At 40.9% G+C, this 24,513-nt stretch overlaps 2 protein-coding genes across 2 annotated transcripts; both read right to left on the bottom strand.

Annotated features, from left to right (window-relative positions):
• Positions 1-994: 994 nt before the first annotated feature.
• Positions 995-4,137, bottom strand: LOC120559071 (macrophage mannose receptor 1-like). The gene is made up of 3 exons (XM_039800491.1): positions 4,069-4,137; positions 3,389-3,602; positions 995-1,344 (listed from the first exon to the last, which is right to left on the bottom strand). The coding sequence occupies exons 1-3, from the start codon at positions 4,135-4,137 to the stop codon at positions 995-997; spliced, it is 633 nt and encodes a 210-aa protein (XP_039656425.1).
• A 12,574-nt stretch (positions 4,138-16,711) lies between these two features.
• LOC120559372 (C-type lectin lectoxin-Thr1-like) lies at positions 16,712-21,471 on the bottom strand. The gene is made up of 4 exons (XM_039801039.1): positions 21,424-21,471; positions 18,889-19,230; positions 17,010-17,107; positions 16,712-16,938 (listed from the first exon to the last, which is right to left on the bottom strand). Exons 2-4 carry the CDS (start codon positions 19,193-19,195, stop codon positions 16,804-16,806), a joined length of 540 nt encoding a protein of 179 aa, XP_039656973.1. The 5' UTR covers positions 19,196-19,230; positions 21,424-21,471; the 3' UTR covers positions 16,712-16,803.
• Positions 21,472-24,513: the final 3,042 nt, after the last annotated feature.

Below are 24,513 nucleotides of genomic sequence, written 5' to 3'. Positions count from 1 at the left end.
CACAATCTCAACCAGTGGATTAAGGATTCGGCCGAACCCCAAAAAATCTGGATTCGGTGCATCCATAGTTTTTTCATCACCTCATTGTTCTAGCTCCATACTTCTCCCGTGTTCCTTTTTAATTTATTTCAGTTAACAGGGACAATGCACACTAATAATACATATAAAAATGTAAAATGTGCCAGAATTAGCCAAAAGGATATTTTACATCTGCTGTCCCTGGTCCTGTAGCTGTAGTAATGGCTGTATTTATCATTGGTGTAGCCGGCTGGTGAATTGATGTAACACCTCCATCAAATTTTTTTCTGGTTACCTACAGAATATATTTTGTGTTCTTGTATGTAAAAAAAAAGAAGGTCCATTTCTATTATTTTTGATTATTTCAGCCACTAGCTGGCGGTGTCATGCATCAAGTATTGTGTAAAATAAAAAGGTAAATATTGCAATAACATGTGTGTAGAAAAGGTTAAAGTAATATCTGTGTCTATCTTGTAGTTGGATATGTTGTAAATGAAAATGACTTTGGATGGATGTCGATGGATTCATGTGTCGTGGCCAACGCCAGTGTTTCTATGTGTTAGCAAGGTATTGTTATCATTTAGTAAGCCTCACCTATGCTATTGTATGTGGTTATTGGTAAAATACAACAAGTGTTTATGTATTTTGTATTGTAATTAGACATCAGAGTGACAAATGTGTGAAGTTGTGGGCTCCCTGGTGAAGTCCGTATTTATTCCGTTTAGTCCGTAAGTCAAACTCTACATTTAAGAATCAGCCTGACTTTATTGTGAAGGTATATTTATATTGTTTTATTTTGTTTTCTATGTCATTATCCAAAGCCCACTCCCGTATGTTTTGGATGATTTTTTTTTTTATTCTTTCAGGCCACGCCTAGTACTTGAGTCTGATGCAGTCCACATAAAAAAAAAGTGAACAGTCAGATAAAAAAAATCGGAATTGAGCATTAAGGCATACGATTTGTTTAAATCCCGGTTTAGCGCTCACCTGGACCGTAGCAAATGAACGCTCTCTCCATGTCACAGGGCCAGTCCTCCCAGGCTCCTGATTGGCTGAAGTCTGCAGCCACACAAGTCTCGTTCCCGTTGTTGTTGTCAGGTTGCCTGTTCTTCCAGAAGCTGAATGAGGAGTTACTTCCATCTGACCACTTCATGGAGTCTCTGAAAAGGCCGATCCAGACCCAGTTTCCTCCAGCCAACTCAAGCACCTTCTGGTTGTCTGCCATGTTTCTCACACTGGCCAGGTCTGTGTAGTGAGCTCTGCAGTAGCTCTGGGCTTCAGGCCATGTCATGTAGGTGGGGACGATGACAAAAGTCACATTTGACCCTGAAAATGAAGCACAGAGAAGCGTAGAGGCAGCATGACATACAACCTCCCATCCATCCACATCTGTGATTCATGTCTTTATAATATAATAATATCTACAATAAATCCACTGAGATATAAAGAACCTGCACACTGTCAGGACCAAGTGGTGTGTTAACTGATTTTAAACAACGAACTGATCTCAGAGCATCTGATTCTGAGACGAAGAAGTCATGACCAACATGTGCCTTTTAAAAACAAAGGTTTTTTAGCCTACACGTACTCCTGACAGCCTGTGCACCAAACTCCTCCAGGTTACCACGAGGGAAGAGATCATATAATGGCCGTGGAGCCATGATGTCCTGAATTACGATTGGTTAAGCGAGACCCTGAACACAGTGGGAATCCAGGTCCGGTGGCCGGAATATACAACGTCACCCCCCACTTCATTTTCTTCCGCCGCAACGTGAGTTGCTGAAGGCTGCAGGCCAAGCGATTGTGCGACAAGCTCCATTTCTGGAAAAGTGGAGTTATTCCGGTGTTCTGGAAACACTAGTGGATCATGAAAAAAACACGCAACTCGTGTTTTCATGTCTGCAGAAGAGAGAATGACATTTCTTTACACACACACACACACACACACACACACACACACACACACGCATACATGTGTTAACTGCTAACGTGCGTTAAGTAGCCTGTGTTGTGTATCTCTTTGTTCTGTGGCACGTTAGCTTGAGCAGCTAACTGGCTAACTCAATGCCACGCGGTCTCCCGACTGCCATTTTTGTAGTCTTTGGGCTAAGTACATTAGGGTGACTAGATTTTCCGGAACTAAAACCGGGACATTTTGGGAGTGACCGTAGTGTTCGTGCACAAACATGCTTTTTTACGTGAACGTGTGCCAGACATAGACACAGACAGATTAGACACAATTTTGCCAACAGCTCACTAGGCCTACTGCTCACAACATAATGGGGTATCGCAGTTAATACTCATGAATTTTCTTGGTATGTAGCCTACATATCTAAGAAATAATAGGCTATTAAAAGACATTGAGGGAGTTTTGTGTGGGAGCAACTTTAGTTTTCAGAATTAAAGCATTCTTTTGGAAAATGCACGCACTGAACTTGTGAAAAACTTTGTGAAAAGGTATTTTTCATTCCATGGCACTAAACAAATTATTTGGAACTGCTGCCACAGGCTTGAACTAAAGTTATGGTAACACTTTACGGTAAGGGTACATGAATTATGAATTAATGCATGAATTAATTCATGATTTGTGCATTACTTCATTCCTTTATATATCTTATCATATCTTATGAATCATCAGGAATTGACATGAGTTCATAGCCTCTCGTTAATGACCTCATGCTTGATCAACACATCAACTAAAGCATTAGGTAAGGTGGCTACATCATTATGCACAAGTTGTGTTCAAATCAGAATATGCACAGTGATGACCAAACTTTTTTTCAGAAAAATAAATAATAATAATAATAATAATAATAATAATAATAACAATAATAATTCATAATGATGTGCCCACGTACCTAATGTATGAGGTCATGAATGACAGACTATGAAAACGTCAATTCCTGATGATTAATGGGATATTAAGGAATGCAATAACACCTAAATTACATAATGCATAATAATACATAGCCTACATCAATTCATTCATGCATGAATTCATGATAATTCATGTACCCTTACCGTAAAGTGTTACCAGTGTTATTCTTACCAACAACACACACACACACACACACACACACACACACACACACACACACACACACACACACACACACACACACACACAAATGTAATCTCATGTAATCCCACCTCTGGTGGTGATGCTGATGAACCACTGAGCTGTTTTCCTGCTCTCATTCCGTGCCCTTTATCTGCTGCCCAGTCAGTCGTGTAGCTTCTTTGAACCGCCACTAACGCTGTAGTTTTCGCTGAGTCAGAGTGACTGACTGATACTACAGAGGCCTGAATAATGAAAACAAAGAGGCAAAGAGAAGCAGAGAAGGGAAGCTTCACTAGTTAATATTCTCACCTTTGATATCTGCGCAGACTGAATACCACGAGCTGTCACAATCGTAGTCATACCAGTCACCATCAGGATACATCCCTGTGCAGGCTTTATCACTGTCTTCAATGTTTGGTTGTCCAACCCTCCATCGTCTGAACTCCATCTCCCCGGGTTTGTACAAACGTGTGTTTGACAGTGACCACCTCCAGTTGTCAGCATGAAGTCCTATCCAGGCTCTCTGAAAGCAATATTTGATTGTGATATAAAGAATTAGACTCTGCTCGAGCTTTTTGTTGAAGACCATACGTTTAACTAATCTTTCCATCTCCACTCCTCTACGACTCCTTCATTCTGTTACCCTCATTTAATTTCTGATCACTCAAACTGATTTTCAATTAGCTTCTCGAGAACATAGATCTCTGTTGTTCTAAATACTGTTTTTTGATGTTTTAGCTTTGTTTTACTGCATTAGTTGTTTCTATGTATCAATGTCTTGTTAGTCTTTCTAACACATAATCCTCTTTTGTTTCCATCCCTCTGCTGCAGCTCAACAGGGAAACACTGTCTGCTGAAGATTAAACTCAAACACTTTAGACTAAATATTCTACTTTTTACTGCTCTACATTTAGTTATTAGTTACTATGGAGGGGTTCAAACCTGCTGTCAGAAAGACTTTGAGATGAAAGAGAGAAAAGTGAACTCACGTAGCTGTTGTTGGAGTAGAACATGTTGTCTAAATCTGCCATGTTGGTCAGGATCTTCATAACCTCCATGCTGTCTACAGTGACCAGGTCTGTGTGTTTCTTTCTGCAGTATCTTTGGGCTTCAGTAAAGTTCTTCCTGTCATAAACAAAATAGTACTGAAGTCCAGCAGCTGATGAGACAGCACTCAGCCCTGTAGGGACACACACACACATATAGAGCAGATATAATATTTTATACTATAATAATACACAATTTTATGCTTCAGTTACACCAACAGCATCTGCTTTCAGATTATCTAAATGATATCAAATGTTGATGCATGGAGAAACTTCCTTCAATTAAATGGAAACAAAACTGAAGCAACTGTGTTCCTCTAAACTTCCTATTTCTATACTTGACTTTGGTTTATCATGTCACCTTTTGCATCAAAAAAATTTAAAAATGTAATTCCCCTCTGACATTTAACAAATAGTTCCCTTTTTGTGTTTTTCATTTCAAAATGTAGTGGCGTCATATGAAAGAGTGGCATTTAAAGGGTTAAAATTCTTACTAGAATATCTTTTTGGTAGTTATTATCAGGACTGAAGTGGGTTAGAAGATTTAACTCAGTGAAAGTGGAAAATAATATTACTATGAAGTACTTTTTTCAGGTGGACATTTTAGTCCTCTAAGGTAAGAAGAGGAACATTTTTAAAGTGAGCCCCAGGTGTTAAATGTGCTGTATAACTAAACATGACTTGACTTAAACATTAGATAATTATTTAACTAAAGTGTGTCATAATATTGCTCTGATAAGGGTTCTGTAGCCACAAATATAGATCAGAATCAGAAAGGGTTTTATTGCCAAGTACGTTTTTTACACATACAAGGAATTTGTCTTGGTGTTGTTGCTGCATGTCACACATTCTCTAGATGTAAGAATGATAAGAAGAATATAAACAATATAACAAACATATACATATACTATACACACAGTGTGTATTCATAAAATGTAAAATAAATTAAGTAAAAAGGAACGGTGATGTGTAATAAAACACTAAACATTTAGAAAACATAAAAAACACTCACCTGATGCAGCCATGATGAGCAGAAGCAGTTTGTCCATCTTGTCTGCTCTCCGTCCTCCTCACTGTGTGACTTCAGACAGGTCTCTGCTCATTTAACTCATTGTTCAGGATCACTTCATTTCATGGAAATACGTCACAGGCAACAGTTATTTGCATATTAAGTAAAAACAAATGTTAGTAGTCTGACAAAGCGAGACTACTTTGCAAGCAGAAATACTCAATATTCCAGCTTTTTAAACATGAAGATTTGATGCTTTTTTATTGTAATATTTGATTATAAACTTAAAGGGGTGATAGAATGCAAAACTGATTTGACCCTGTCATAGTTGAAAAACTACAGTTTGGTGGGTAAATAGGACATACATAGAACCTCAAAATCCCATTGACACCATTTTCCTCTGCAAATCTCACAATTTGAAACTGCTGCTGACAATGGGTGAATCTCAACGAACCACCGAGTTGACGTCAACTCCTCAACTCCTCCTTATTTGGCTCTAGTCTCTATCTTTGTCACGCCCCAACATTTACATAGGCTAGACAACTGACCTGAGGTCAGCTTAGTCTTCTGAATTGGTCACGCAGATCTCAGAAATGTTATACATTGTACATCTGCTTTTTAATTACTAAATTAACGCCGCAGAAAAGGCCCCCTTTTCTGGGTTACTGGACTACGAAATGCCGAGGCCCTGACGGAGCTCTAGGGCCTGCAGCTAGCCGCGATCTTTACTTTGAAGGATGCAGCTAACAAAACCCCTCATATTCACAAAAATGCATTAATGCATTAAATTGAAATCGGACACAAGCGTTAGCTTTGTAAGACCTTAGGGGTAGTTGTTACATAAGTGGCGTGAGGAAATTCAAATTGTAAATATATTATAATTAGGTACCGATAGGATTGAATGGACACTAGCAGCTAACGAAACCCCTCATATTTACAAAAATGCATTAAATTGAAACCGAATTGCAAATTTGGTCCGACTGTGTCGGACTTCACAAGCTCCACAGTCTGACTAACAGCTGGCGGGTGCCTGCCGGAGTCGCTAGCTTGCAGCCCAGTCTGTTGTCCTTCATAGACTCCTGCTGTGAGCTGGCCCATATTTGAGATCTAGAAATGAATTTAGTAATGAAATAGCAGACAAACAATATATAAAATGTCTGTGTAGTGTCTGTGACGTGGTGTACACGGAGTGGCACGGAGGGGCTGTGTGATACACCTATAATTGGCACACACCCTCTGGTCCCCCTTTTTGAATAGGGGAACCACCACCCCGGTCTGCCACTCCTTTGGTACTGTCCCAGAATTCCACGCAATGTTGAAGAGGCGTGCCATCCAGGACAGCCCCTCCACACCCAGAGCTTCCAGCATTTCTGGACGGATCTCATCAATCGCCGGGGCTTTGCCACTGTGGAGTTGTTTGACTATCTCAACCTCAACCAGGGACAATCCCTCGTCATCCTCCAGCTCTGCCTCTAACATAGAGGGCGTTTTAGTTGGATTTAGGAGTGCTCCTTCCACCGCCCTATTACCTCCTCAGCTGAGGTCAACAGTGTCCCATCCTTACTGTACACAGCTTGGATAGTTCCCTGCTTCCCCCTCCTGAGGTGGCGAACAGTTTTCAAGAAGCACCTTGGTGACGACCAAAAGTCCTTCTCCATGTCTTCTCCGAACTTCTCCCACACCCGCTGCTTTGCCTCTTTCACGGCAGAGGCTGCATCCCTTCGGGCCCTTCGGTACCCTGCAACTGCCTCTGGAGTCCTCCGGGAAAACACATCCCGGAAAGACTCCTTCAGTTGGACGGCTTCCCTAACCACCGGTGTCCACCACATTGTTTGTGGGTTACCGCCCCTTGAGGCACCTAAGACCCTAATGCCACAGCTCCTCGCCACAGCTTCAGCAATGGAAACTTTGAACATTGTCCACTCGGGTTCAATGACCCCAGCCTCCACTGGGATGCACGAAAAGCTCAGCCGGAGGTGTGAGTTGAAAGTCTGTCGGACAGTTCCCAATTTACCTGCACTACCCGTTTGGGCTTACCAGGTTTGTCTAGAGTCTTCCCCCACCCCCTGACCCAACTCACCACCAGATGGTGATCTGTTGACAGCTCCCGCCCCTCTCTTCACCCGAGTGTCCAAAACATACGGCCTTAGATCAGATGAAACGATTATAAAATCGATCATTGACCAGAGGGTGCTCTGGTACCAAGTACACTTATGAGCATCCCTATGTTTGAACATGGTGTTCGTTATAGACAATCCATGACTAGCATAGAAGTCCAACAACAAACAACCACTCGGGTTTAGATCAGGAAGGCCGTTCCTCCCAATCACGCCTCTCCATCATTGCCCATGTGCGCGTTGAAGTCCCCCAGCAGAACTATGGAGTCCCCCACTGGAGCCCCCATGCAGGACTCCATTCATGGTCTCCAAGAAGGGCCCCAGGCTTCCTCCCGGCAGGGTAACTGTACCTCTTCCTTGTTGCATAATAGGGTTTTTGAACCATTCTTTGTCTGGCCCCTCACCTGAGACCACTTTGCTATGGGAGACCCTTCCAGGAGCATCAAGCTCCAGACAACACAGCCCTCAGGTTCATAGGGACACACAAACCTCTCCACCACGGTAAGGGTGTTCCCGGAGAAGTCTTAACACTTCAATTTTTTTAATTGTCATTAAGCAGTACATGTACAAGTACAGAACTAATGAAATGCAGTTGGATGATATACCACAGATGATGGCGGCGTGCAGGACGCAGCGGCTTGTACGGCTCCCGACTTGATGTTTGCTGTGTATGTGCACTGTTTGTTGGAGCATGACGACCTACATTTTGTTAGATATGTACCTGCACATTGTGTCAATGATAATACAAATTTAACTGAATATTAGTACAGAACATAGTTAAGCAGTGAGGTTTTAAGGAAGGTAGACTCCTGTGTGTAGAGATCTGCATGACAGAAACAAATGTTGGGGTGCAGCGACAGACGTCTCTCATCACAGCACCCAGCTGACCCCACATTCAATTTCCATCTAGTTTGGTTTGGCCATACAGTACAGGCAAATTAATTGCTGAGTCTGAATTACACACACACACACACACACACACACAAAACACACACACACACACACACACACACACACACACACACACACACACACACACACACACACACACACACACACACACACACACAGTACCTCTGATGTTGGTTTCGAACATGGAGGTGTTGGCATCGATATCAAAGTCCACCTGCCTCCATCACTTAGTTTGTTAGTTGTGTTAGGTCCTAACCTTTTTTAAAACAACTAAGTGACACAACAACACAAACTAAGTGAAAACAGCCAAACGTTTGTGTTCGTACCTTTACTACAGTAATGTTTGAATGCAGGACTTTATCTTGTATTGGAGTATTTTCACAGTGTGTGTAAGTACTTTTACTGCAGTAAACGTTGTGTATTTCTCTCAGGTGTGTTTCTGTGTTACCTGACAGCAGCCATCTCCTCAGTGAACTGATGCGCCGCCTCATCGCTCAGCAGCTAATCAAACAGCGCCACGCATATGGGAGCTGAAATGACCTAGTGGCTAAATGTGGCATGTAGCTCTACAGGCTGTGTTCACAGTTATTTGCATCTTAGGCAAAAGCAAATGTTCCCCTTTTTCAAAAACATGTTTGATACCATTCTGTTGGACTTTGGCCAAAAAACAAATGGGGACCGCAGCCTGTAGTGCTACACGCCACATTTAGCCACCAGTTCATTTGCAGAGAAGGATCTGAATACTTCTTCCAACGCTGCTTTGACTTTCTATGCAAACACAGAATGATTTGAATGTTGTAACAAACTCCTGAGAGGAACTGCTGCAAGCAGCATAAACATCTACATTAGGGGTCAACTCATTATCGGCCTGGCCAATTGTTGGGGCAGATAATTAAACAGTGCTACAGCTCTGTGTCTCTCCCTCAGTTCCGGTCACCACTGAGTCTCACTTAATGCTCCGCCCACAACACCATCTGATTGGCTAGATGTTATACAAATAATAGCCAATCAACACTCACCAACCTCGCTGCCCCTGACATGTAGCAGCCTGGAATATACGGTTAATAGCATATAGGTGCTAACCCAGGACTAAGTTCACCACACAACGTTAGCTGTATTTTTTTCCAAATAATCCCCTCTGTGCCGAAATACTCCCTTCACAGGAAACAGTGTTTGTGTCCCTGAAGAAGTAAAGGAAAAAACACAAGACTTTCACCCAGGAAACAGGTGTTCATGTCCTGAAGAAGTTAAGGAGAAAACACAAGACTTTAACCCAGGAAACAGGTGTTCATGTCCTGAAGAAGTTAAGGAGAAAACACAAGACTTTCACCCAGGAAACAGGTGTTCATGTCCTGAAGAAGTTAAGGAGAAAACACAAGACTTTCACCCAGGAAACAGGTGTTCATGTCCTGAAGAAGTTAAGGAGAAAACACAAGACTTTCACCCAGGAAACAGGTGTTCATGTCCTGAAGAAGTTAAGGAGAAAACACAAGACTTTCACCCAGGAAACAGGTGTTCATGTCCTGGAGAATTAAGGAGAAAACACTCCTCCAATCATGTTTAGCTGTCTTTACAGTTGCATTTACCTGAAAAAAGGTGACTATCCTGTGTGAATGACAGCTAAGTTCTGGCACCAAAACGACTAGTTAAGTTTACAAAAATAGTGAAGGGGGGGGAGATAATTCGGGCAGCTGGGAGGTCTTCTGTACAGCATTGGACATGTCCGCCCCCCCGGAGATTCCACCAGTCATCCCAACCCCCACCCAACTCTCAGTGTTGTTGAGTTTGTGACATTAAAAAATCGTAATTTTGACTGAATTTTGACTGTAAATGCATGCCAATTCCAAACATCGGTTTGATAAACTACTAATAATCGGTATCGGCCCTGAAAAAGCAGAGACGGTCGACCCTACATGCTGTTATTTATTTATGGAAATGCCTTTCTTAGTGGGCCGATAGCTCATAGTCGAGTACCATTGATTTAGTCCATCAGTCATTTGCTTTTTTTACATGCTGAATGATTTATTAAAGAAACTTATGAGCATACCTCTGGTAATCACAATATTTAAAGTTGTGCTTTTGCCTGATTCTTTGTATAGAAACTCAGTTTAGTTGTGTATTTTGTTTTACTTTCTTTAGTCGAGGGCAGCCCTAACGTTACCATGTCCACCTGCCGTGAAAACGGTGTGCCTACCATTGCAACCGGCACAGGTCGGTGTAGTGAACGGCCAGTGGCACCAGGGGATCGGTATATGCTTATGTACCACAGTGGCTGACCACTTTTCCATAACAGGAACTCGCAGAAACTCACCTGTTCCTGTGTGTTTCCTTCACTTCTTTGTGTGTTTTCTGTAACCGTGTTGGCCCGTGGCTCGCTCACAGGTTTCCTCGTGTCTCGCCATGTGCGCTCCCGTGTGCGTGGCGCTGTTTGTTTGGTTGCTGAGCGATGCGGTGTGACGTCAGTTCACTGAGAAGGAGATGGCTGCTGTCAGGTAATACAGAAACACACTTGAGAGAAATACAGAGCCTTTAATGCAGTAAAAGTACTAACACACACTGTGAAAATACTCCACCACAAGTTAAAGTCCTGCATTCAGACCTTACTGCAGTAAAAGTACTAGCAGCGAGAGATGAAGCAGGCGGTGCAGCGTGAGGAAGCAGACTGTCTTTCTAAAAACATGTAGCCTCCACCATGACCTTCATAGTTTAAAGAAAAGAAGAAGAAAAACAGTGCTTAATTGTCAAATGCAATATGACAATATTAGGGCTGGGTAGCGCCAATGATTCCTAAATGTATTCAGATTCTCAAGGTTCTGATTGGATTACCTTTCTGAAATATCAGTTCCAACACCAGTTTACAATGCATGAAAAGTGGGATTTTTGTCCCTGTAAATGCCCGTAAACGTCTGGAAATCTCCCTAATTTTCGGCAGTTAACGACAATTTACAGCCTGTGAACGTCATGTTTATCTGTGCCACATATTGATGGAAACAAACCATGACGTATGTGGAGAGCTCCCGCGGAGGTGCTAATGGCTCTAATTAGCATATGAATAGCAGCCTGTCTTGATGGCTTGAATTTCCTCAGGTATTGGCTGAAACCACTACTTTTAATCAAGAAAAATCACTCGTGATCACAAGGTCATTATACTGTATATATATAAAAAATATAATATGCTATTTTTTTGTATATTCATGTCTTTGTTAATGCTATGGACTACACTATATTAAAGGAAAATTTGCCAGGAACGTGATGTTTATTAGCACAAATACAAACACGCAACTACAAAGATCTGTCTACACAACAAATGGGACGCTCACAGAGAAGCCCAAAATCCTACAGCACCGTGTCTGTTTGTATCTGTTTGCCACGCAGCTGTAGGTAACTGGTGTCATTCTGTCTGAATTCGGTCCATTCTGCAGATGTCTGTGGTGCGTTGCCTTGTATTTAAGAATCGTCTCTAATCTCGAATGCAGTGTGGCACAGAGCTCGGTGAAAGGCAAGAAAGGAGGGATGTCGCACAAACCAGCCCACTCTGTCTCGCTTCCAGCAGCTGTAAAATGAATCAATAGAGACAATCAGTACTCCGCGATGCACTGCATATGGACACAACACATCTATTAATGCACCTGAAAAATAGTCATATTGACAAATAACAGATCTAATCTAATTAAGTCTTACCCTCTTTCTTCTCGCTCGACTCCGAGCTGAACTCTTCACAGCTTGCATACTGTCTCGTCTTACAGGCAGCTGGAAAACAATTAAATGAGAGTGGTATGAATTAAAAATAAATAAAAAGTTAAACAAACCTGCTTTCTGAAACGGACGCCATATCTTTTGTTTGTATTTTTGACCCTGTCTTCTGCTTATTGGATTTGTACCATTGCCTGGATTGTTTATTTATTAATAAACAAACTTGCCTTCTACTCCGAGTTGAGTCGAGCATTTGACTCATTGTAACCCGTGACAGTAAGAGACAGAGTCATCACGTGTTTGACACTTTATGTTTCACTGAATTAAAGAATGTTTCTGTTTCTTCTTGTTCAATGCAAGAACACAACTAATAGAAAATGCTGAGTCATGCTGCTAACCACCAACTCATTTTTTAAATAGTTAAAGAAAAGATTCAAACTAATGCACCATAACAACGTTTAAACGAATCCGCGGAATACTCCGGAAGTGACGTAAGTACGTCCCGCTCAGCGGATAGAAACATTAAAATATATAATATTCGTAATATTGATGTTTTTGTCTAACGTTGTATTTGAGGATTTAAACAATAAAGATAGCAATAATAATAAAATACAGTTTCATGTATTTGTCTCATGTACTGTTTGCTCGGTCGGCCGGCATCGGCAATCTGAAACGGAACGAAGCCGATTCACGGCAGACAGCAGAAACAGGAGCCGAACACGTCCTCCCAACCATCCCGCAAGAACTACAAGTGCTCAAGCTTTGTAACAGCTTCTGGGGCCCATCTATAGTGGGAGTTGTAGTTTTAAAATATATTGGTATATATCTCATAAGTAGAAGTTGGCAGTGTATATTTTTGGATACACCCTGGAGTTTTTGGGATGGGAAACACACTGGTGTCATCAGATTTTAAAAATGTAATCATTAAATAGGTGAAAATAGCTTATTACCATATTTGACAGTACTTACAGTGGGTAAACTTTGAAAAGCATATCTACATGATAGCTAAGGTCCAGAACTTTCTATAACAGCTGGTCCTATGTGTGTAGCACCTTCTATAACAGCTGGTCCTATGTGTGTAGCAGCTTCTACAACAGCTGGTCCTATGTGTGTAGCACTTTCTATAACAGTAGGTCCTATGTGTGTAGTACCTTCTACAACAGCTGGTCCTAGGTGTGTAGTACCTTCTATAACAGCTGGTCCTATGTGTGTAGTACCTTCTATAACAGTATGTCCTATGTGTGTAGTACCTTCTACAACAGCTGGTCCTAGGTGTGTAGCACTTTCTATAACAGATGGTCCTATGTGTGTAGTACCTTCTATAACAGCTGGTCCTATGTGTGTAGTACCTTCTATAACAGCTGGTCCTATGTGTGTAGCACTTTCTATAACAGTAGGTCCTATGTGTGTAGTACCTTCTATAACAGCTGGTCCTATGTGTCTAGTACCTTCTATAACAGCTGGTCCTATGTGTGTAGTACCTTCTATAACAGCTGGTCCTATGTGTGTAGTATCTTCTATAACAGCTGGTCCTATGTGTGTAGTACCTTCAATATCAGCTGGTCCTATGTGTGTAGCACCTTCTATAACAGTATGTCCTATGTGTGTAGTACCTTCTATAACAGCTGGTCCTATGTGTGTAGTACCTTCTATAACAGTATGTCCTATGTGTGTAGTACCTTCTATAACAGCTGGTCCTATGTGTGTAGTACCTTCTATAACAGCTGGTCCTATGTGTGTAGTATCTTCTATAATAGCTGGTCCTATGTGTGTAGTACCTTCAATATCAGCTGGTCCTATGTGTGTAGCACCTTCTATAACAGTATGTCCTATGTGTGTAGTACCTTCTATAACAGCTGGTCCTATGTGTGTAGTACCTTCTATAACAGTATGTCCTATGTGTGTAGTACCTTCTATAACAGCTGGTCCTATGTGTGTAGTACCTTCTATAACAGTATGTCCTATGTGTGTAGTACCTTCTATAACAGCTGGTCCTATGTGTGTAGTATCTTCTATAACAGCTGGTCCTATGTGTGTAGTACCTTCTATAACAGCTGGTCCTATGTGTGTAGCACCTTCTATAACAGCTGGTCCTATGTGTGTAGTAACTTCTATAACAGCTGGTCCTATGTGTGTAGTACCTTCTATATCAGCTGGTCCTATGTGTGTAGTACCTTCTATAACAGCTGGTCTTATGTGTGTAGTATCTTCTGTAACAGCTGGTGTTATGTGTGTAGCACCTTCTATAACAATATGGCCTATGTGTGTAGTACCTTCTATAACAGCTGGTCCTATGTGTGTAGTACCTTCTATAACAGTATGGCCTATGTGTGTAGTACCTTCTATAACAGCTGGTCCTATGTGTGTGGTACCTTCTATAACAGTTGTCCTATGTGTGTAGTACCTTCTATAACAGCTGGTCCTATGTGTGTGGTACCTTCTATAACAGCTGGTCCTATGTGTGTAGTACCTTCTATAACAGCTGGTCCTATGTGTGTAGTACAGTCTACAACAGCTGGTCCTATGTGTGTAGTACCTTCTATAACAGCTGGTCCTATGTGTGTAGTACCTTCTATAACAGCTGGTCCTATGTGTGTAGTACCTTCTATAACAGCTGGTCCTATGTGTGTAGTACCTTCTATAACAGCTGGTCCTATGTGTGTAGTACCTTCTATAACAGCTGGTCCTATGTGTGTAGCACCTTCTATAACAGCTGGTCCTATGTGTGTAGTACCTTCTATAACAGTAGGTCCTATGTGTGTAGTACCTTCTATAACAGCTGGTCCTATGTGTGTAGTACCTTCTATAACAGCTGGTCCTATGTGTGTAGTACCCTCTATAACAGCTGGTCCTATGTGTGTAGCCCCTCCTGTTGCTAAATGACAAGCCTTCAAAGATGTACTGGGTTTAAGGTTCAGAGGTCAATATTTCAAAGCAGGGCTGCAGGTTGAGACCTTTCCAACGATGTGTTTGCTATGTATTGCTATATATTTTTACACATCATGCAGACCACTTTGCAGGCAATACTTTATTGTTCCCAGAGGGATATCTGCCTTAAATTCAAATGCTTCACACATATCACTTGACATATTGTTTTATTATACAGCTGACATATACTTACAATAAAAAACAACATAAACAAAGTGATATGTAGTCACACACAGCAACAATCTAATGCTCATCTTTCACAAACAGCGACAAGAGCAACACCCAACCCTATATGCATCATATCATGAAGCTATTGCACAACACCCGCAGCCTCAAGCAACATTATTTAAAGTTTTAATTGAGGTAGGTCCAAATAGGCCTATAGTTTAGAAATGTTAAGTTTACCCATATCTTCTGCCAGAGGATAAGAGCTCATACTTGGCATGGAGAATAAAGATAGAGCAGACCATATTCTGTGTGATTGCCTGGAGAGACTGGTTTCTATTCCTCTACACAACCTTCATGACAGTCATATTAATATGCTCTGTAATGCAGACTTGTATAACATAAACCCTCTGATTCACCGTGGGTGTCTGCTCTAAATGATAACACACACTTTGAACACGGGCCTTCCAGCCAAAGGTGTTGTCCATATGAACACCAAGGTGCCTGGAGCAGAGCCGATGGATTGGTTCATCATTTATGACCTCTGATATCCTCTGACCCATGGCACGACGCTTTCCTCAGCTTGTGAAATGGTTGAATGAGATGTGTTTTGTCTGTGTGCAGTATATAGGCTGAGGTAGAAGTGTGCCAAAAATGCCAAAACACATGTTGTATATGTACACATACCCATACAAATCTATATACATCTTACTCTGTGAACAAAAAATGAAAATGCTTCCTAAAACTGGTCCCTTCTTAATTTTGAAAAGGTAATCTCTCAGTAAAGGCTACAAAGGTTAGGATGGCTACCAGCTTTAACCACTGTGATTGATATGAGGATCATCTTCTGAATATAATAATTAATATGTTAGGCCTACCATAAATTGCTATTTCAAAAAAGTCATTTATTTAAAACAACTAATAATGTAGTGTGATTTTAAATCAAACTAAGTCCCACACATAAATATACTCATGTTTTTCCCCTTTAGTTTTTGCTATTAATATTCATCAACTGCAAAATTTGAAAATTGTGTTTTTAAATAACTATGCATGGAAAATAAAATAAAAAATGCTTCTTTTTGTATATAGTTTATTGTTTTTCACAACGGTACAAGTCAAAACAAATGCTAATTAGTCACACAAGCCATCAGGCTGGATTTGTAAACACGTGATAGATGTAGTGTTATAGTTTTAAAAATATGAATCAACAAAAAAGCAACCCAGCTTCCCTGGCCGAAATAGACCAAAATAATAACATTAAAAGAAATACATATAAACCATAATAATATCTCGTGAAAAATGTTGATTAAAACAGCTAAAAATACCAATAATAAAACTGTCACACATTTCGAGTTAAGGGGCCATGTTTTCACCGTCTATATCCGACGGTGAAGGATTAACATGAATGTCTATCTGACGGAGACTCCCGTCGAAAAATAATGCAATGGGTACCCCTATTTCGTTTAAACTTACAGTATCTCCATGGTTACCACACATTGATCGCCTGGCGTTTTCCATCACATGACGCGACTACGCAGGCCAAGTGTGAAAAACCCTTTACTCTCAAACAAAGAAAGACATTTTATTATCAAAATAGATTTTAAAGAAGAAACAGTTAATCAGTAAATCAGTAAAACATGTCGGTTATATTACCCCAAAGCTGATAAATCAGATAAATACTAAAGACTTGATTTATTCTAACAAAACTCTGAAGCTGAAATATATTAAGTTTATTACCAAATAAAAGTATCAAATCTTCATGTTTGAGAAGCTAGAAGCTGTGAATATATTTAGTATTTCTGCTTGCAAAGAACCAGACTTTTCTCTGATGAAAACAGACGCAGCAACTCAACATTACAGCTCCTCCCTCTTCCTCCTCCTCTTGTTGGTCTTCTTGTCTTCCTTGTGGAAGACTTTTCCATCGGCCTGCTTCCTCCAGCTCAGCTTGATGTTGTCGTCCAGCCCCTGGGCCCTCAGCTTCTGTTTCAGCTGACACACAAAACATATCTTTTCGCATTTGTGTTTTTCATGAAGGTAAAACAGTATAAAACATGATTTACCTGCTTCAACATGGCCTCCATCACAGCAGGGTCATTCAGATCCAGATTCTTCTTGTTCTCAAACTTCACTTTCATCACTTTCTTTGAAGTAGACACCACTTTGTAAAAATCAAACAAACTTTATGAGTTATAACATTCATGTCTGGATAATAATCAGAGTTGATCTTGTCATTTTTATATATATTGTTTTTCATGTATACTCAATTGTATGTATTGGGCTAAAGCTGTATGTATTATTATAATCCTTTTATCTTTTTAGGTGTGACATTGTACGATCTGTCCAGGGACAGCAGATGTAAAGTAGCGTTTTGGCTAATTCTGGCACATTTTACATTTTTAGATGTATTATTAGTGTGCATTGTCCCTGTTAAATAAACCTGAAATAAATAAAATAAATAAATCAGTTTAAACAATAGATCAGTCATCTTCAACAGGAGGTCCGGGGCCCCTAGGGGGTCCTCAGAGTCAATGCAAGGGAGGCCTCCATATAATTGTTAACTTTTTTAATTGTTTTTCAAAAAAAATAAAAAATCTTAACATGAATCGAACATATCATTAGCAAATAAAAATCCCCACTGCTTACTGGCCTATAGGTAAGGTAGTCACTAAGATAGCCATCCACAGATACAGTAAAAGCCTAAATCTCGCCAAAATGCAACCTACTGTCTTTTTGTGAATGTACCCGAGTCAAACTTTCATTTAAAAGCATCTTTAGGAGGGAATCGGCACTTTTAAGATTTACCGTATTTTCGTTTTTTGGTCAAATGGCCTTTTGAATGGGAGAGCTAGGGGCACTTTAATGCTAGCCTCAAAATAGCTATTTTTTAAAACACACTAAGAAGACTCAACACAACATGAGACTTTGCTCCAAGTATCACCAGGGGCTTTACGCATGAACTCAGCATTGACAACATTGGTTGTGTTCACAGAGTTTACTAAAAAGAAAGATTTTGAACAACAAACTATGGTTGTTTCCGGTTGCTGACATTTGATCAGTCAAAAACAATCGATCTCTGAATGCAACATAACAGGAAGAAGAGGAAAGATGGAGAGCTCCTAAAGCTTAGTTCCATATAAATGCAAATTATTCTTTTTTTGTCGTTATTGAAAAACAATATTGACCTCGTAGTGGAAAAGGAGCCTCATATTTAGTCCATTCATTCGCATTCGGATATTGACTCATTTTGACTGCCGAGGTATTAGCGGACGGAAACAACAAGAGCTACGGGGAGTTGCTAAAAAAAAGTTTTTCTTGGGTACAGGTTGAATTTTGGCGAAAGTTACGCTTTAATCCTAAGGATTCACTGTGCCACATGTGCAGTATGTGTATCATTAAAACATGATTTATAAAATAATGCCAACAATTATTAGGCTATTTTACCGTAATAGCTTAGTATTCTATACCAAAAAAAAGGTATGTATAGAGGCTTTGGGCACCCTACACGTTATTGTAGGCCCAGTTTAACATGCAATTTCATTTTAGACAATATATGTAGTAGGGGGTTCCTGCTCCGTCTCTCTTTCAGTTAAGGGGTCCTTGGCTTAAAAACATTGAAGACCCCTGCAATAGATTAAACACAAACTGATCATCTGCAGCTGATCACCACTGCATGCTAACTATACTAACTATTCCATAGAAATGATCCACATCATTGGTGTTCACGTTAATGTTTTTGTTAGCTGTAATTTTGTAAATATATGAGTTGTATTTTGTAAAAACGTTACATAATGTGAAATAATGTCTAATGTGTATGTATTGTGTTTAATGTGACGTTTTTAAATTGTATTGTCACTAAATAGACTGCAGGACCCCAGGAAGAATATCTTCTAGCTCATGCTGAAGCTAAAGGGGATCCAAAAAACAACAAAACAAACAAACCTGGACCGTAGCAAATGAACGCTCTCTCCATGTCACAGGGCCAGTCCTCCCAGGCTCCTGATTGGCTGAAGTCTGCAGCCACACAAGTCTCGTTCCCATTGTTGTTATCAGGTTGCCCTTTCTTCCAGAACCTGAATGAGGAGTTACTTCCATCCGACCATGTCCAGGAGTCTCTGAAGAGGCCGATCCAGACGACTCCATGGCGAGGTATCACCTCCTGTACCTTCTTGTTTTCTGCCAGGTTTCTCACACTGGCCAGGTCTGTGTGCTGTTCTCTGCAGTAGCTCTGGGCCTCGGACCATGTCATATTGCCAATAACGTGAACAAAAGTCACATTTGACACTGGAAATGAAGCACAGAAAAGTTTAATACCGGCATAACATACAAACTCCAATCCATGTGATTCATGCCTTTATGATATTTAAACTAAGTCCACCGATATATAAGGAACCACATGAAGAAGCTAACTAAGAAATAGTCTCTATATGATATACAGGTGCTGGTCATATAATTAGAATATCATCAAAAAGTTGATTTATTTCAGTAATTCCATTCAAAAAGTGAAACTTGTATATTATATTCATTCATTACACACAGACTGATATATTTCAGTGTTTATTTCTTTTAATTTTGATGATTATAACTGACAACTAATGAAAATCCCAAATTCAGTATCTCAGAAAATTAGAATATTACCTAAGACCAATACAAAAAAAGGATTTTTAGAAATGTTGGCCAACTGAAAAGTATTAACATGAAAAGTATGAGCATGTACAGCACTCAATACTTAGTTGGGGCTCCTTTTGCCTGAATTACTGCAGCAATGCGGCGTGGCATGGAGTCGATCAGTCTGTGGCACTGCTCAGGTGTTATGAGAGCCCAGGTTGCTCTGATTGTGGCCTTCAGCTCTTCTGCATTGTTGGGTCTGGCGGATCGCATCATCCTCTCTCACAATACCCCATAGATTTTCTATAGGGTTAAGGTCAGGCGAGTTTTGCTAATTAAGAACAGGGATACCATGGTCCTTAAAACCAGGTACTGGTAGCTTTGGCACTGTGTGCAGGTGCCAAGTCCTGTTGGAAAATGAAATCTGCATCTCCATAAAGTTGGTCAGCAGCAGGAAGCATGAAGTGCTCTAAAACTTCCTGGTAGACGGCTGCGTTGACCTTAGACCTCAGAAAACACAGTGGACCAACACCAGCAGATGACATGGCACCCCAAACCATCACTGACTGTGAAAACTTTACACTGGACTTCAAGCAACGTGGATTCTGTGCCTCGCCAATCTTCCTCCAGACTCTGGGACCTTGATTTCCAAAGGAAATGCAAAATTTACTTTCATCAGAGAACATAACTTTGGACCACTCAGCAGCAGTCCAGTCCTTTTTGTCTTTAGCCCAGGTGAGACGCTTCTGACGCTGTGTCTTGTTCAAGAGTGGCTTGACACAAGGAATGCGACAGCTGAAACCCATGTCTTGCATCCGTCTGTGCGTGGTGCTTCTTGAAGCACTGACTCCAGCTGCAGTCTACTCTTTGTGAATCTCCCCCACATCTTTGAATGGGTTTTGTTTCACAATCCTCTCCAGGGTGCGGTTATCCCTATTGCTTGTACACCTTTTTCTACCACATCTTTTCCTTCCCTTCGCCTCTCTATTAATGTGCTTGGACACAGAGCTCTGTGAACAGCCAGCCTCTTTAGCAATGACCTTTTGTGTCTTGCCCTCCTTGTGCAAGGTGTCAATGGTCGTCTTTTGGACAGCTAGTCAGCAGTCTTCCCCATGATTGTGTAGCCTACAGAACTAGACTGAGGGCGTTTTCACACATACCTCGTTTGGTCCGGACTTTCGGACTTTTTAGTTTGATCCGAACCAAAATTAAAGGTGTGAAACCTCCCCCGGACCACGGTCCGGATCAAAAGACCAAATTTTGGTCCGACAAAAAGAGGTGGTCTCGGTCCGGACCAAACTGAACCATGGTCCGGTTGGTTGATAGTGTGAAAGCATTTTTTGGATGGTTCGGACTTTCGGACCAAATACAGGAAGCTCTGGCAGGCTCTCCCGTCCAAAAGCGGGGAAGACCGAAGCTCCTTAGTAACAGCTCGGTGCTTAGTGAGAGAGAGAGAGAGAGAGAGAGAGAGAGAGAGAGAGGGGGTAAATGCGCTCAGAGCAGACAGCTGTCGGCTATCAGAGCAGAGAATACATCAGCAGTTTATTTGTTAAGTGGTAGTAAATGTAAAGTGTAGGTTTCAGTTTGTCTCTGAATAAATGCTCCAGAAAGAAAGTTCCCGTGTCTTGCTTCTCTACATCACAAAACAAAACAAAAGAGCCGCGGCACTAGGGGAGAGCAGCGTCAGTTGAATAGCCAAAACTCGGACCCAGAGAGAGATACGACAGAGGACGGGGAAGACGTCAACAAACCAATCAGTTCTAAGTATCTGGAGACGCAGCTCACGTATGTGATGACGGCAGGACGTAGTTTTGTCACGTAGAGATCTTTAGTGCGCTTGCAAAACTGCAGTGTGAAACCAAAACTTACCGGATCAAATGTATACAATGTAACAAAAACATGAACCTTGGTTCGGACTTTCATGTGTGAAAACGCCCTGAGAGACCATTTAAAGGCCTTTGCAGGTGTTTTGAGTTAATTAGCTGATTAGAGTGTGGCACCAGGTGTCTTCGATATTGAACCTTTTCACAATATTCTAATTTTCTGAGATACTGAATTTGGGATTTTCAATAGTTGTCAGTTATAATCATCAAAATTAAAAGAAATAAACACTGAAATACATCAGTCTGTGTGTAATGAATGAATATAATATACAAGTTTCACTTTTTCAATGGAATTACTGAAATAAATCAACTTTTTGATGATATTCTAATTATATGACCAGCACCTGTATATTATGTCCGCTGCTGGTGGTGTCCTCAGGAAACAATGCATCTCTCTCCATACTAATGTATGAATGAAAGGTACAAATATAGTGTGTTCAGCCTGTTCTCATGAAGCATTCATGCATATATAAAGTAAAGCTCAGTATTTGGTATATATTCCAGATGTGTGTGTGTGTATATATATATATATTACTGTCAGCAGCACATTGACTGCTGCTGTATAAGAGTGTGAAGATCCTCGTAGGAAGGAGGTCGGGGGGGATATTTGGCTCCTAAAACACAAGACTTTCACCCAGGAAACAGGTGTTCATGTCCTGGAAGAAGTTAATGTCATGGTGCTGTCTGTTTCCCTCTCCCCTCTTCCTTTTTTTGTGTTGTCTGTCATGTGCTGAGTGGGTGTGGTGCTCCTGGCTCTCTCTCCCTCCTCGTCAAGACACCTGTGGCTTCCTGTTCACCTGATTCACATCCAGCAATCACCACTCCTGTTATAAAACCCCAGCCTTCCAACCAGTCTCTGCCAGATCGTCCGTTCACCCAAGTGGTAACACTCGCTACTGCCAGCCTCAGTGTTTTTGAAAGACTGCCTTTTTTGTATACCTGTTGCAAGCCTAGTTTTGACTTTTTGTGTTTTTGTGTCCAGATTTCCACTACCGCCCTGGAAGCCCAGTCTGCCTATCTGAGCCTTGTTCTTTTCCCGATCCTGCCTCTCACCTGTCTGCCCGCTCTCAGCCCCAGGGGATATCCAGCACCTGCACCACTCATTTGTTTTTTGTTCAATAAACCTCAATACCTGTTCTGACCTTTTCCGTGTCTGCGCTTGAATCCAGGCAGCCCAGCCTAACAGTTAAGGAGAAAACACAAGACTTTCACCCAGGAAACAGGTGTTCATGTCCTGGAGAAGTTAAGGAGAAAACACAAGACTTTCACCCAGGAAACAGGTGTTCATGTCCTGGAAGAAGTTAAGGAGAAAACACAAGACTTTCACCCAGGAAACAGGTGTTCATGTCCTGGAAGAAGTTAAGGAGAAAACACAAGACTTTCACCCAGGAAACAGGTGTTCATGTCCTGGAAGAAGCAGTCTCACGTCAGTTCGTGATGGCATTACGAAATTAAATCTATTAGAACGTGATACCCTCATGTTATTTTGAAGATTTACGTGTTGGGGTCACGTTTTTTATACTAATGTATTTCAATGAGAAGTATCTTACATAATCACAGCACGAAACTTTCTGCCAGTCGGGCTGCAGCAGAGAAGCTGGATACAGCTTTGATATTATTGGTATTTTTAGCCCAATAATCGCTGTTTTAATCAACATTTATTCACCAGATCTTATCACGGTTTATATGTATTTCTTTTAATGTTATTATTTCGGTCTATTTCGGCCAGGGAAGCTGGATTGCTTTGTTGTTTATTGATATTTTTTAAACTATAACGCTACATCTTTCAACATGTATGTAGCTGTTATCATGGTATGCATTTCTTTATTTTAATAATATTATTTCGGTCTTATTACCAGTGAAATATTTCAGTAAATAAGACAGAACAGTAGGTTACGATATGAGCGAGTAGGGCGCATTCAAAGCCGATGTCCCACGATGCAATGCGGGCATTCATTCACAGAATCAGACAGCGATCAGCGGGTCTTTAACGCCTGTATCACTTCAATGTACGTTAGGGATCATGTAGAGCGTTGTTATAGCGACTACAACAACGACGGGGTGATCAGGACACCAGTCTTCTTTCAGCGGATCGGTTGATAGCTCTCCTCCAGAGGGAACAGAACTGCGTCCATGGCAACGCTCTGCTATGCATGGCAACGCTGTGTTATACTTGCAACGGTCTGTTATGCAATTGCAAGTATAAATAAGTGAATCACCGCTAAATACATGTTGAAAGATGTAGCGTTATAGTTTAAAAAATATCAATAAACCACAAAGCAATCCAGCTTCCCTGGCCGAAATAGACCGACATAATAACATTAAAAGAAATACATATAAACCGTGATAAGATCTGGTGAATAAATGTTGATTAAAACAGCGATTATTGGGCTAGAAATACCAATAATATCAAAGCTGTATCCAGCTTCTCTGCTGCAGCCGACTGGCAGAAAGTTTCGTGCTGTGATTATGTAAGATACTTCTCATTGAAATACATTAGTATAAAAAACGTGACCCCAACACGTAAATCTTCAAAATAACGTGAGGGTATCACGTTCTACTAGATTTAATTTCGTAATGCCATCACGAACTGACGTGGGACTGGGTTGGGAAGAAGTTAAGGATAAAAACACAAGACTTTCACCCAGGAAACAGGTGATCGTGTCCCAAGGTATTTTAATCCAAACCATAATCTTTTTTTCCAATCTTAAAGGACAATTCTGGCGCAAACTGAACCCAGGGGTTAACAACATATGTGTACCGAATCGACCGTTCTCTGGGATTTGTTTTTATGCTAATCTAATGTGTCTCTAGCTTTAAACAAGCTACCACCAACCGCTAATTAGAGGGTAAAGTAAAAAGAAATCTCTATTTCTACGCCACTAACTAAGGCTCAAAATATCACTACACCTCCACGGTAGCATAACATGGGTCCCTAAATGTAAACCGAAGCATTGAGAACTTTGTAAATGTACACAGTTTATTTAAAAAGGAGATTATAAAGACAGTAGCATTCACATATACGAGCAGGCGCCATCTTGGAGCAGTCAAACAACTTTTTTGTTTTTGAAAAGTT

The sequence above is a fragment of the Perca fluviatilis genome, chromosome 5, assembly GCF_010015445.1.
Source record: "Perca fluviatilis chromosome 5, GENO_Pfluv_1.0, whole genome shotgun sequence".
Lineage (NCBI taxonomy): Eukaryota > Metazoa > Chordata > Actinopteri > Perciformes > Percidae > Perca > Perca fluviatilis.
This window is presented reverse-complemented; position numbering and strand designations above follow the sequence as displayed.

What these genes read in the sequence shown, in the direction of transcription:
- LOC120559372 (XM_039801039.1), bottom strand. Translation starts at nt 19,195, where the DNA reads ATGACATGGTCCGAGGCCCAGAGCTACTGCAGAGAACAGCACACAGAC. An exon ending in GTTCATTTGCTACGGTCCAG is followed by an intron (nt 17,108 to 18,888) that starts GTTTGTTTGTTT and finishes ATTTTTACAAAG; the next exon opens with TGGTGTCTACTTCAAAGAAA. An exon ending in TGGAGGCCATGTTGAAGCAG is followed by an intron (nt 16,939 to 17,009) that starts GTAAATCATGTT and finishes TTTGTGTGTCAG; the next exon opens with CTGAAACAGAAGCTGAGGGC.
- LOC120559071 (XM_039800491.1), bottom strand. Translation starts at nt 4,137, where the DNA reads ATGGAGGTTATGAAGATCCTGACCAACATGGCAGATTTAGACAACATG. An exon ending in TCTACTCCAACAACAGCTAC is followed by an intron (nt 3,603 to 4,068) that starts GTGAGTTCACTT and finishes TATTGCTTTCAG; the next exon opens with AGAGCCTGGATAGGACTTCA. An exon ending in AGTCTGCGCAGATATCAAAG is followed by an intron (nt 1,345 to 3,388) that starts GTGAGAATATTA and finishes CTTCATTTTCAG; the next exon opens with GGTCAAATGTGACTTTTGTC.